This window comes from Sorex fumeus, unplaced genomic scaffold (assembly GCF_029834395.1).
Source record: "Sorex fumeus unplaced genomic scaffold, SorFum_2.1 ptg000024l, whole genome shotgun sequence".
NCBI lineage: Eukaryota > Metazoa > Chordata > Mammalia > Eulipotyphla > Soricidae > Sorex > Sorex fumeus.
Window position 1 is genome coordinate 22,022,345 of NW_026606081.1, and position 14,095 is coordinate 22,036,439.

Genomic DNA, 14,095 nt, shown 5'->3' on the forward strand with positions numbered 1-14,095 from the left:
CCTTGCACGTGCTGACTGGGGTTCAACCCCCAGCACCCCAAAAGGGCCCCTGAGCACCTCCACAAGAGACAGACGCTCCAGCACAGAGCCAAGAGTCAGTCCTGATCACTGTCAGGTGTGGCGCCCAAACCAAAAATAAATAAATAAGCCTAGTCCTTTTCTTTTGACAATATACTTTTCTTTGTGTTTCAATTTTCTTTTTGTAGCTCCTCTTGCTTCAACAGAGGTCGTAGGCACAGGGCCGGGCAGGCATGAGCTGTGGGGGTCCCACGGCTCCTGAGTGTCCTGGCGAGTGTCTTGGCACTGCTACCCCCATGAGTCATCTCCCCTACCCCCCTCTTAAAGCTCTTCCCTTCATTTCAAGCACACGAATTTTCTAGTTTCTAGCTGCTATGTTAAATAAACTCAGTTTGGGGGAGGGCGTCAGAGCCTTTTGGCCTCTGGATTCTTAGGGGATGGGGCGCTCCTTCCCCCAAGCTGAAACGCGTCACGGGGAATTTATCTTCACTGGAGCAGACAGGAAACACCAAGTGTTCAACTTGGGGAGGTCCAAAGTGACCACCTCAGGGCGACCTCCCAGGGATCAGTCACAGAGGGACCCTGGAAACGGCCCACTCTCTCAGCGCGGGGAGGGAGAGGTCAGCATCTCTGATGTCCAGCAGGGAGGGCTGGGAAGCCTTTGGGAAGGACTCCAGCTCCCCTCTCCCCTCTCCGGGGGGCTGTGGACTCACAGCGGGTGACTTGTCCTTGCGAGCCCCCCCTGAGCTCTTCAGGGGCCAAGGTATAGCAGCCCACCAACGCACCCCTCCTCGCCTGGCCCCTGTGGATTCATTTCCCTTTGTCCATTTCCCTTTGTTCATTTCCAAAACCGAGAGCCCGGCGTTTTGGCGCCGTTTTCGGTATTGTGCAGACCCTAATTTACCTTCAAAGTCAGACCGCGGACTCTCGGCCCAGTGGAAAACGGAATGATCCCGTTTGCACCCCGGGGGCGGGGGGCTATGGAAAGAAACATGCTTGACATCAGTTTCGCGCCCCCCCCCCGCCCCTCTCGTTTTCCAGTTTAACCAGTCCAGTCGCGTCGTTTGTCACCGTGGAAATGTGTTTATAAAAGTAGTCGACCCGTCAGCAGGCTTTGGCAGCGGGAAGCTCGGTGTGGACTTGGCTCCGAGATTCCCCCAATCCGTAGAAAGTCGGTTTATCTTGGAATCGGGCTTTCCCGCAGCTCCGGGGCCAGAGGGAGGGGGCGGCGGCGGGAAGATGCGCGGGGCGCGCCCCTCCCCCGCGCCCGCCAGCCGCGTTGCAGCAGCGAATCCCGGGGGGCCGCCAGCCTGGTCCCCCCTCGTTCCCCTCTGACCCGCGTCCAATTCATCTCGGGTTGCGCAACGCCGCGGCGCCTCCCCCAGCCGGGCCGCCCCGCATTTATGGGGGCGCCGGCGCGCGCCGCGCACTCGGCGTCATGCGTCTCCCGGGCGCGCTGCTGCTGTGCGCGCTGCCCCTGGCCGTGCTGGCCGGCCACGCCGGCGACTACGAGCTGCTCTACGTGGACCTGGACAACGAGATCGACCACGGGCTCCCGCCCAGCGCGCCCCGTGAGTCCCGCGCCTCCCCCCGGGTTCCGGGGCGCAAAGCGGCCGCTCGCCCAAGTCCTGCAAGAGAGAGAAGCTTTGGGAAGGGGGTGCGGGTCCCCCCCGGGGCGATTCCCACCCGGGGCGTAAAGGGTCGGGCTGTGGGCGTCGGGGCCAGACGAGCGCGGTGTCCCGGGGGGTCCCCGTCCCCGAGGCGCTCGCGGGGTGCACGCCGCAGAGGGGCCCTTGCGGGCCGTCCCGGGGGGGCCGGCGTGGGAGGCTGACCCCTGTGCTCTGCGCCCAGCCACGCCGTGCGACTGCGGCCGGGAGCCGTCGGCGTGGGACAAGCTGTTCGTGATGCTGGAGGACTCGCAGATGCGCCAGAGCATGCTGCTGCAGGCCACTGAGCACGTCACGCGAGCCGAGCTGCCGCGGCTGCGGGCCGAGCTGGCGCGCCTAGCTGGCCACCTGGGCCCCGCCGACACCGCGCTGCCCGGCGCGCTGGCCGAGCTGCTGCAGGCCAGCCGGGACACGGGCCGCAGGCTGGCGCGCCTGGAGGCGGCGGGCGCGCTGGGCGCGGTGCTCGACGAGCTGCGGGCCGCACGCACCGACCTCCGCGCGCTGCAGGTCTCCGCGGCCCTCCGCAGGCTGCCCGAAGGTGAGGGCCCCTCCATCCCCGCCGCTGTAGGCCTGGGGGTGGGGGTGTGTGTGTGCTGGGGGCGGGGGCGGGGGCGGGAGCCTCTGCGTCTCCAGGCACAACCGGACTCCGCCAGGAGGAAACCGGCCGCTGGGGACCCCGGGTCTGCGACCGGCGGCTCCCCTGCCTCTCCCTGGGGGCTGGAGGCTGGAAACTGACCCCTCTCGACGGGTCAGTGGGACTCCCGGGTGTGGGGGTGCAGCGGAGTGACCCAGGTGGTGAGTAAACCTTATGGGAGGGTCCCGGGGCACTGGCCTCACCACACCCCCAGAGCTGGGGGTCATGTGGAGCTAGATGCTACCAAAGAACCAAAGCCAGTCCTGCTGGCGGTGTGAGATACCACATTCCAAGACGGAGAATAGAGTGATTCCGAGCCTTGAGTGCAAGCTTTCAAGGATTGGTAAAACAATAACGGTTTGTGGGTTCTGCTCACTACTCAGTGTGCCAGGTAGGAAAACAGCTTTTGGGGTTCCTGTGAGCCCAAGAGAACGGTGCCCTTTTCTGTTTGCTTTTGGGGCCACACCTGGTGGTACTCAGGGCTTACCCCTGGGCCCTGGGTATGAGGAATACAACCCAGGTAAGTCAAGAGCAAGGCAAACACCCTACCCACTGTGCTACAGCTCTGGCCGGAAAATGGGAAACTTCTGGTGTGTGTGTGCGCGCGCGCGCGCACACACACACACACACACACACACAGGGCATGTTCAAGTCACAGAAATGAACCCCAGACTTTGCCCAGTTTCTGGAGCTCCTTTGGTGTCACAGGGCATATTTTCTTAAACCAGGACTTAGAGGTGGAGAATGCATGATACCCAGTCTAGCCTCAAGTCCTCACGTCCGTGATCTGAGGCAACCCGAACTCACGGCTCTTTCTGGGATGAGGTCTTGGTCCTTTCCAAGCCTTGGGAAACCCTGGGACACACAATCTCTGGGGCTGCCTTTCCTCGGCAGATGAGTGGGCCGAAATGTCCCGGTCACCCCACGATTTGTGGGCATATGCTGGCATTCCTCTCCGTGGGTCTCCTGCCAGCTTTGATCCTGCGGGATGCCAAATCCTTCTCCTGGCGGCCCTGAAAAATCTGGTTCTAATTTTGATCGGTCTCTGATAACACAATCAGAACCCCTGAGTTAAGGGCTGCTTCTTTTTTTTTTTTTAATTTTTTTTTTATTAGTGAAACACCATGAGGTACAGTTGTAGATTTACAATTTTTTTGTGCTTGGGTTTGATGATACAATGATCAGATACCCATCAAGGGCTGCTTCTTGAGAGAGTTTGTTACAGAGGCACAAGGCACCTCACTCACTGCTCACTCACACCCAGGACCCGGCCCAGGCAGCTCCCTGTGAAGCCCAGTATTGGCCACCCGAGGCTCGGAGGGGAGGCCAGAGAGGAGGCTAGAGTGGGGCCAGAGGGGAGGCGGGCTCTGGAATGTAGCCCAGGTTGCCCGGGGCGTGTGTGTGTGTGTGTGTGTGTGTGTGTGTGTGTGTGTGTGTGTGTGTGTGCTGAAACAGGAAGCCACCTAATGAGATAGTAGTGAGCACTGTCCTGAGAGTGCAGATTCTCCCATGCCCTGCACGGGGGTCTGGCCCATGGGCTTTGATTTCATTAACACAGGGGGGAAGGCATCTTTCCATTTCACTCAGGGAAAGAAAACCAAGTACCTTTTTAAAGGATTTACCCCCACCCCTGCCAGTCTCCAAGAATTCAAATTATTCTGTAGAAAAGCTAATGGCAGAGCGTGTCAGGTGCCGTTCAGTGCCCGAGTCTTGCCACTGTTTTTAAATACTGGATCTTCCAAACCCCGTTATTTGTTGCACCTTTCCCCCAGAGATGTCTAGAAAGTCTCACCTGCTTTAGTTCCCAAAGACCCCCTGTCCAGGAGCTGGACACAGGCCATAGGCTCTCTGGCCGCCAGTTTGCTTTGTTCTAAGGTCAGTTATGCGGTGCAGGGGCTGCTCCCAGCTCAGGCTTTCTGGATCACTCTCCTCAGTGCTCAGGGGTGAAACCCGGGTCTCTTCCATGCAGAGAGTGTGCTCAGCCCACCCAGCTAGCTCTCTGGCCAGACTGATGTTTGAAAGTCTCCTTCTAAGTGCTCTTTCTCAGAAATATTCTCCAGCACACGTGGGAAGGCTCAATCTTCCTTAAAGTGTTGCTGCTCCTGTTCCCATGATTTCTAAGTATGGGGTGGAAAAAAGCCTTGAAAGCTGAACCATGGGAGCAGAAAGGAAGAACCTTCCATTTAGAGGGAAAGCTCGAGACTACGGAATTCTTGTCCGCTCCCCAGTGCTGAAGTAATGCCCAGCCAAACCCAGCCCCTCCGGCCATACCTGGCCAAACCCAACCTCTCTGGCCACTCCCAGAGTGCCAGCATGCACTGGCTCTGGATGGCGGCCTGCAGCCAACTGGGGTGGGACCACTTCCTCGCTTCTCTCCACCACCAAATGCCCGAGCACGCTGAGAGTTAGTTTTCTCACTCTAAAATGGGCACAATAGTCACTAGGATGATACGAGCACGAAGATGACAGAGTAGAGCAGTATCTAGCACAGGGTGGGTGGTGGGATTCCATGCCACGGTCTTTCAAAGGGCCTTTGCCCACGTGCCACGCCGGCACGTAAGTCAGCAACCCCTTAGCAGAGCGGGTGGACAGACGCTGACCGGGTAGAGCTGGTAGCAGCCGCGCTGGGCTTTACCTGCTGACGGCCAGAGGCTGAGTGCGGGCCTGGGTCAGCTCTGCTAGACATCACTGGCGCTTTACTCTTCCAGGGGGTGGGGTGGAGGGGTGGATATTTTTGTCACCAAGTGCTTGGAAGTTGCAGTGCCACCTAAGAGAATTCACAGTGACTCGGCATTACAAAAAGAAACCAACAACAAGGCCCTGGAAAGAAAGGGGAGCCCAAAGGGGAGTCCTGATGACCTCATGGCCCCCCTTCCCTGCTCTGTGCCTTGCAGGATATGCATGTAAAACAGGACATGCATTCACATACATGCACACTCACGCACGTGCACATACAGTGCCAACATGTACTCACACATAAACAGGCTCACGACCGTCCCGAGGATGCTCGCAGGTGAGTCTGACCCTCCCTCCCGCCCTCTGTTTCTCACCGGCAGGCTGTGAGACAGCCATCCTCTTCCCCATGCGCTCCAGGAAGCTCTTCGGCAGCGTGCACCCGGCTGTCCCCCTGAAGCTCGAGGCCTTCAGTGCCTGCCTGTGGGTCAAGGCCACCGACGTGCTCAACAGAACCGTGCTCTTCTCTTACAGCACCCAGAGGAGCCCCCGCGAGCTGCAGCTCTACTTGGGGGCCGGGGCCCTGGAACTGCTGGTGGGTGGGGAGCAGGGCCGGCTTCGGGTCGAGATCCACGTGGCCCCCGGCGCCTGGAGCCACGTGTGTGGCAGCTGGAGCTCGGCTCGGGGGCTGGGGGCCTTGTGGGTGAACGGAGCGTTGGTGGGCAGCGCGGAGGACCTGGCCCTGGGTCACGTGGTTCCCGCGGGCGGGCTGCTGCAGCTGGGTCAGGAGAGGAGCGGCGGCTCTGACTGGGGGCTCGCCTTCGCAGGCTGGCTCACGGGCTTCAACATCTGGGACCGGGTCCTCAGCCCGGAGGAGATCCATGCGGCTGGGGGCACTGAGGCCTGCCACATTCGGGGAAACGTGGTGGGCTGGGGCGTCACGGAGATCCAGCTGCACGGAGGGGCCCAGTACGTGGCCTGAGTGCAGGGGCCTGGCTGGGAGTGGCCAGGGAGCCTCGCTTGTCTTGGCTGGCTTGGGGCCAGCGGCCAGCAGAAGGGTTTGGGGTCTGGATCCACAGGCATGGTGCTTGCTGGTGAATGTCTGTGGGTGGTCCGGCGAGGGACTTGCTGGTGGACAGAGGACAACTGTCTTACTTTGTTAGTTTTCATTTTGGCTGGAGATGCTTTTACAGGGGAAGAATGACAGAATGACATCAGCTGTCTGTGTTCCTGGTATGTGCCGTAGATACATATATGTACATGTGAATATGGACAATAACGTATTTATACATGACCCTGTGACGTCACGAAGACGAGTGTAGTTTATTTGTTGTGATCCAGTGCCACTTTCTTGGGGGCGGGGAGAAGATAGTTAAATAAGTTATATTGTAAAATGGTTTTGTATTAATTTTATGGAGAATATTTTTATAAAGCTCTACTGTAAATAAAATATTTTATAAAATGCGTTCATCAGGTTAAAAACATACAAGATGGTTTGCAAGAGGTCTGCGCTTTCTCTCCTTTCAGAAAAGTGAGTGAATTACTTTCTGACATAGCCCCCTAGTTGCACACAGCTGCCCTCACACACCAGCTACTCATCTGTTGCGGTCTGAGTGTAAATTGGGCCACAGGAGCTGGGCTGGCTCCGGCTGCCTCCTGGTTTCAGTTTGCTCCACCACGAGTCCAAGAACTCAAGGAAATGCTGACCTCTGGTCTCTTCCAAGGTCATGGCCCTGTGGGCAAGTGCAAGCCTCTGTCCTGGGCCTCGAGCCACGGAGCCCCAGAGCCATGTGACGTCCATCCTTAGGTGACTGAATGGGGAGCTTCTGACTGTCCTCTCTGGCTCCTCCTGCAGATGCTAGACCCCCGGAGGTGCATTTAGGCGAGCACAGGGCAGAGCCCTGGACTCAGGGCTCCACGCTGAGGTTCGCAGATGGGGACAGCGAGCAGGCGGTGGCGGGAGCCGGCCACTTCCCTCTCCTGGTCTCGGCATCCTTCAGCAACATGGCAGCTTCCCGGGAAGCAACGACTGCTGCCCAAGGTCCTGTTCCCTGGCCTCCTGCACCCAAGAGCCCCGGGACCACACTGTGTGATGACACATCAGCAGGACTGTGAGTCTCGGGGCTGACCCGTGCCAGGGCTGCCAGTCCCTTTAGCCGTTGTGGTGAATCACAGAAAGGGGGCTGGATCCGGAGTGAGTGTCATGAGGCTGGCAGTGGGGTCCTATTTGCGCTTTAACGGCATCACCAATGTCACAGAGACCCGAGGGAGTGTGGGCCACTGGCTTGTGCAGCTCCAGGTGGCAGAGGTAAGTCCCGGAGCGTGTTCTGTGCCTTGAGTTGGTGTAAGAAATGTGTAGACTGGAGAGAGTCTGAACAGAAGCGGTGCACCTGCTAAGGGCGCCCCCCTGCAGAGTCAAAGGTGCCATGTCAGCGGCCACCTATGTTATCAGAGCGTGGTGCTTAAGGCGCCTAAGGTAATCCCAGAGGGAGACTCAGTCATGTGGGAAAAGACATGTTACAGAAGCAGATGGAGTCATGTGCATTCTAGAGATGAGAGAAAATGCTGTCTGTGTGCAAGTGTGAGCGCGTGTATGCGTGAGTGTTTTCTGTATGTGCAAGGGCGAGTGTGTATGTCTGTGTGTGAGTGTATGTGGTGTGCATGTGTGTGATTGTGTTTATGTGTGTGCATATTTGTGCATACATGTGCATGTGTATGAGTATGCATGTGTGATTGTTTACAAGTGTGTACGATAGTATGTGCGTGCATGTTTCTGTGATTATGTGTGTAAGTGCATGCCTGTGCATGCGTGTGTGTGCGTGTGAGCAATCCCAGCTTGCTGGGATGCTAATAGCATTAACACCTGAAGCTCCTGGCTCAGGAAACTCCCTCCAGTTTGCGCATATTTGCAGAGACAGTGTCTGGGGCCCTAGAGGCTGTGGAGTGGCTGCCTGCTGCCCTGGGGAGCCTGGACGGATGGTCACCCCTCCCCCCCCCCACACTCATCTTCGTAGCAAGGTGCTGATGCAGATGACGAAGACATTGTCACGGACTTTTATCTCATCCCTTGTTAAATTTTACTTTGCAAGGTCCTTTCCTGAGAACTGGGCTAAGGTCAAATGTCTGCAGAACTATCGATCAGCCACGGGAGACAGACTGCAGAGTCCAGCCCTCCCTTGTGTCCTCGACAGGTGGCTATGGCTTGTCTCCTGGCAGCTGCCCCTCAGGTTCTGCTGGATCGGTCTGGAGCGGGGAGGAGGCCTGGCCTCGCTCGAACCCTCACCCCACCCCACAGCACTGCGGACAGGGTTGCTGGCTCGTCTCTGTGTCTGCGCTTGGTCAACAAGTGGCAGGTGCTGGCATAGCTGTGGAGGGAGGTGTCAGGGCGTCTTGGACCCCAGAGTGCCTCCTACTTATAAAACAGATTGTCTGAAATAAGAAACATCTTAAATGCTGTTTCTCCATGTTGTTCCCAGTGGAATACGTTTTAAAGCTTTTTTTTTTTTGTCAAAAGAAGCCCCCGAATAGGAATCTGAGCGACCCCACAGAAGGTTGTGTCCATCCATCCACTTCCCCTGGGAAGGAGCCTCTGGCCCGTACTGCTCTCCCCGCTCTGCTGCCAGGGCAGAGGCTGGAGCACTGGGGCCTGGCCTGGAGGAGGAAGGCTTTGGGGTGCTCTGTGCAACCTCAGGGCACATGGCTGTTTCTGCTTCACAGTTGGGCCGTTTTGTTACATCACCGCACAGACCGCTTTCTGATGTGTGTTAATATTCAGCTCAGATGTTGTCAACAAGGTCTCCTGTTTTCTCAAGTATCTGATTAGTACATCCATTCCCAAGAACCCGTGCCAGGGTGAACTTCAAGCCTTCCCTGTCAGCATCCTCTGTCATGAATTGTTAATGCGAGGCTGTGACTAGAGGTGTTGCCTTTGATATTTGGAGACATGCTTGGCACAGGATGGGCGCTCCAGAGTGTGACAACAAGGAGCTTGATGTTAACATTCCCAGGAGCCTGTTTTGACGGGCCAGGGGAGGGAGTGCGCTGCGGCCCACTGTGGCCTTCCCTTACTCCATCTCTCGGCAACAGCTCACCAGGCTGTGGTCGGAATTTGAGCTCACACTGAGGAGAAATGAGGTGGGTTTAGCATCACTAACCGACAGCGTTTGTTAGCTTCGGTGAGTCAGAAAGGGGTCCAGGCCAGGCAGAGGCGTCACCTCTTTCTCTAAATCTCTTAACTTGGTTCCACACTGTGCGAGGTGGTCGGCTGGCCTGTACCTGGGATAGTGGGACAGGCAAGGGACAGCTCAGGCATCCTGGTTGTCACGTCTGTCTAGAGGATGAGGAGGGGACAGTCCTACCCTCGGCTCACCGGGCAAGGCCGTGCACCACAGCCCAGAGTTCCAAAGCAAAACTGGGAAAGGGTTTCCTGCAAACCCATCAGGTAGCCCCCGAAAGCGAGGGGGGAAATAAAACAACTTATTTTGGAGCCTCCGAAAAATATGGGAGCACTGCCGGGTGGGAAAGCTATGGTGAGTCCTGCTGCACCGAGCAAGGCTGAGACTCAGAGCCCAGGCCTGGCAGCGCTTATAATGCTCCTAGGGACACAGATGGCACAGAGCAGGTGTGGGGATGGTGCAGGACCTGGGGAACAGTCACCTCAGGTCACAGGAGATGAAATGACCTCTGGCAGGCTAATTCCCGCTCATGACAGCCGCCTCTCAAGGAGACAGCAGAGAAGGCATTTGGCAGTCTGTTTGTCTGTCTGTCTGTCTGTCCTCCTGTTGTTCATCGATTTGCTCGAGCAGGCCCAGTAACGCCTCTATTGTGAGACTTGTTGTTACTGTGCTTGGCATATCAAATATGTCATGAGGAGCTTGCCAAGCTTTGCCATGTGGGCAAGATACTCTCGGTAGCTTGCGGGGCTCTCTGAGAGGGATGGAGGAATCAAACGTGGGTCGGTCCGGCCGGCCATGTGCAAGGCAAACCCCCTACCGCTGTGCTATCACTCCAGCCCATTTGGCAGTATCCTACAAAATTGAAGGGTTTCCTGAAAACTGGCAGATGCTTTTAGCAAGTGAAGGCTGTTCCCTCTGCTGCTCGCCTGTTGATCTTTTTCCTTTGTGAATCCTGAAGAGTCTGCATGGCACAAACGAAGAGTCTGGCTTTTGTCCTTTACATCCTGCCTGTGCCCATGTGATCCGCCACGTGTTGGCAGCTGCAGGCAGGGAATGTGCACTGGTAGATCCTCCACAGGGCAGGGCCAGCCGGGATGGGCAGCCTCCGCCCCCGCTGCCTGCTGCCCACTGCCCACTGCCTGCCACTCACTGCTTGGGCTTCTGTGGCTTCGATGTTCTGGGGTGGAACTTTTCCCACAGCCTTGAATCCTGCCGGAGGGTTGTCTGGGCTATCTGTTCTACTTGGTTACTTGCGAATTTGAGATGTCAGATATTATCTTTCATAGCAATTTCTCTTGGGGTTGCATTAAATAATTTTTCTTTGACTCTATAGACTAATTGACTAATTGGAGAAAATTGGCAACACTCTCTCCTTCTTGAACATGGTATACTGTTTCACATATTTATATTCTATTTTGTTACTTTAATAAAGGGCTATTATTTTATTCTTGGAAACTGCACACATATTTTCTCTAATCATTTTGTATTTCACTGCATGAACTATTTTCATATTACATTTCCAATTTATAACTGGTTTCTGTAAATTGATTCTACTTTAACCAACTTTACTAAAACTTCTCTATATCTGAGAATTGACTAGAAAGTATTTGTATTTTTTTTTTTTTGCTTTTTGGGTCACACCCGGCGATGCTCAGGAGTTACTCCTGGCTCATGCTCTCAGGAATTACTTCTGGCAGTGTTCGGGGGACCATATGGGATGCTGGGAATCAAACCCGGGTGGGCCATGTTGGCTGCGTGCAAGGCAAACGCCCTACCCGCTGTGCTATCGCTCCAGCCCTGAAAGTATTTGTATTTTCTACTACTGATGATAGTCTTAAAAAGAATGATTATTTGTTCATCTTTATAATTATTTTATAATGTATTTTTTATATACTTAAGCTGAGAGCTAGAGCAAGGGAAACGGAGACAGAGGAGTCTTCACTGGGTTCTCTGCTGTGAAGGGAATATTTGTGTTTTCAAATACTTATGCTTCACATATTTTAAATGGATTCATTTGAGGATGTTCTCTGAAATTCCAACTTGACAAACGTTTTGTTTCATGGGTGAACACTGAATTTCTGAGTTGTTTTTATGTACCGCATAGATTTTCCCTTCAGACTTTTACTATGGAGAATTGCAACTGGGGCTTTAAAGTATCCAGAAATTTCTGAGAGAGAAATCCAAAAGTCATTATGAATTTGATGAAATGAGGTTGACGATAGTCCCTCCATGATAAGCTACTGGGAGAGTGATGTGAGTCAAAATCAGACAGAAACGGTAACTGATATTTTAAGCCACATTAGAATCATTGTGTTAGTTTTTGCTTGTGATTTGTGCATTTCTGCTCATCATTAAGATAGGCAAGTTTTTCCTTTCTGATATTATCCTTGTCTGGTGTTGATATGGTGAGATTGGCCTTCAAGAATTAGCTAGACAAGGTCAAAGAAGGAAATCACATACAAAGGAGCACCCCTTAGATTCACAGCAGTTCTATCAGAGGAAACCGTCTAAGCCCGAAGGCAGTGGCGAGATATAGTGAAAGAACTCACTGAAATGAATGCTTCAACAAGAATACTCTGTCCGGCTAAACTCTCACTCAAAATCGAAGTAATGGTACACTATTTTCTAGATAAGCAGCAGCTCAGGAACTTCATAGACTCAAAACCAAACCTAAAACAAGGGCTAAAGGGGCTACTATAAGACAAGAAAAACCCTACAATCACAACACACCCTTACAAAAAGATGACACAAAACCCCATAACAGTAATCTCTCTCAATGTCAACGGTCTAAATTCACCATTTAAGAGACACAGAGTGGCAAAATGGTTACAGAGACAGAACCCAGCATTCTGCTGCCTATAAGAAACTCATTTCAACAGTCAGAGCAAACACAGACTCAAAGTGAAAGGATGGAAAACAATCCTACAAAGCAAACAGCTCCATCAAAAAAGCTGGGGTGGCCATACTAGTATCCGACAACATTAATTTCACATTGAAAAAGATTAGAAGGGACAGCGAAGGCTATTTTGTCTTCATCGAGGGATACGTACAACAGGAAGAAATCACACTCTTAAATGTATATGCACCTAATGAGGGAACAGCTAAATACTTAAAACAACTGCTAACAGATTTTAAGGAGGACATTGCTAGCAACACAATAGTAGTTGGAGACTTCAACATCGCCTTATCACTTCTGGATAGATCACTGTCACTGTCACTGTCCTCCTGTTGTTCGTCGATTTGCTCGAGCGGGCCCAGTAACGTCTCCATTGGAGACTTTGTTGTTAACTGTGTTTGGCATATCGAATACATCATGGGTAGCTTGCCAGGCTCTGCCGTGCAGGCGAGATACTCTCGGTAGCTTGCCGGGCTCTCCGAGAGGGGTGGAGGAATCGAACTCAGGTTGGCCATGTTGGCTGCGTGCAAGGCAAACGCCCTACCGCTGTGCTATCGCTCCAGCCCTCTGGATAGATCAACAAGAACAAAACTCAGCAAGGAATCATTGGCTTTGAAAGAAGAAATAGAAGAGAAAGGGCTTATAGACCTATACAGGGCTTACACCCCAAAAAGAAAGAATACACATTCTTCTCCAGTGCACACAGAACATTTTCCAAAATAGACCATGTGCTAGGCCACATTACAAATCTCAACAGAATCAGGAAGATAGAAATAGTATCAACCATCTTTTCAGACCACGATGCACTGAGGATAGAAGTGAATCACAGACAGACACGAAAAACTGGTTAAAGAAACTTTGGTACATTTACACAATGGAGTATTACGTAGCTGTTAGAAAAGATGAAGTCATGAAATTTACATACAAGTGGTACTACATGGAAAGTATCATGTTAAGTGAAATGAGTCAGAAAGAGAGGGTTAGACATAGAAAGATTGCATTCATCTGGGGAACATTAAGTAACAAAATAGGAGACTAACACCAAGAGTGGCCGAGATTAGTACCAGGAATTTTGCTCCATGGCTTGGAGGCCAGCCACACATGCTAGGGGAAAAGGGAGCTCAGATAGAGAAGGGAGCACCAAATAAAGGGTGTTGGGAGGATCCTCCCAAGATGGGAAAGACATGCTGAAAGTAGACTATAGACCGAACATGATTGCCACTCAATGCCTCTTTTGCAAACCACAGCACCCAAAAGGAGAGAGAGAACAAAAGGGAATGCCCTGCCACAGAGCCTGGGTGGGATGGGGGAGATTGGGGTTGGGAGGGATACTGGGATCCGTGGTGGTGGGAAATGGGCACTGGTGGAGGGATGGGTATTTGATCATTGTATAATTGAAATCTAAGCACAAAAATTTGTAAGTCTACAACTGTACCTCATGGTCTCTCACTAATAAAAATTAAAAAATTAAAAAAAAAGAATTAGCTAGAATATGTACTGCTTTTAAAAAATAAAAAAAATCGATAGGATTATATTTATTTATTGCAAATTCTATAAAAGTAAATGGGGACAATTTTGTTTCATATGTCTATATAAGTTGATTTAAAAATCCCAATACAGTTCTTATTTCGAAAGCATATTCTTATTTGGGATAGGGATAACTTCCTTCCTTCCTTCCTTCCTTCCTTCCTTCCTTCCTTCCTTCCTTCCCCCTTCTCTCTGTTTCTATCTCTTCCTCTTTCCCTTTTATTTTTTAAAATTTATTTCTCTATTTACTTGCTTTTTGGGTCACACCCGACGATGCACAGGAGTTACTCCTGGCTCTGTGCTCAGGAATTACCCCTGGCGGTGCTCAGGGGACCCTATGGGATGCTAGGAATCGAACCTGGGTCGGCTGTGTGCAAGGCAAACGCCCTACCTGCTGTGCTATTGCTCCAGCCCCACACTTTCCCTTTTATTTCTTTCCTTTTTCTTTTGCTTTTTGGGTCACATCTGGTGGTACTCAAGAGTCATTCCTGGCAGTGCTCAGGGA

The 14,095-nt window shown here is 52.9% G+C and overlaps 1 protein-coding gene across 1 annotated transcript; it reads left to right on the plus strand.

The window, feature by feature from the left end:
• The first annotated feature begins 1,404 nt into the window (after positions 1-1,404).
• Positions 1,405-5,974, plus strand: PTX3 (pentraxin 3). Its single transcript, XM_056114293.1, has 3 exons — positions 1,405-1,589; positions 1,870-2,223; positions 5,376-5,974. The coding sequence occupies exons 1-3, from the start codon at positions 1,457-1,459 to the stop codon at positions 5,972-5,974; spliced, it is 1,086 nt and encodes a 361-aa protein (XP_055970268.1). The 5' UTR covers positions 1,405-1,456.
• Positions 5,975-14,095: the final 8,121 nt, after the last annotated feature.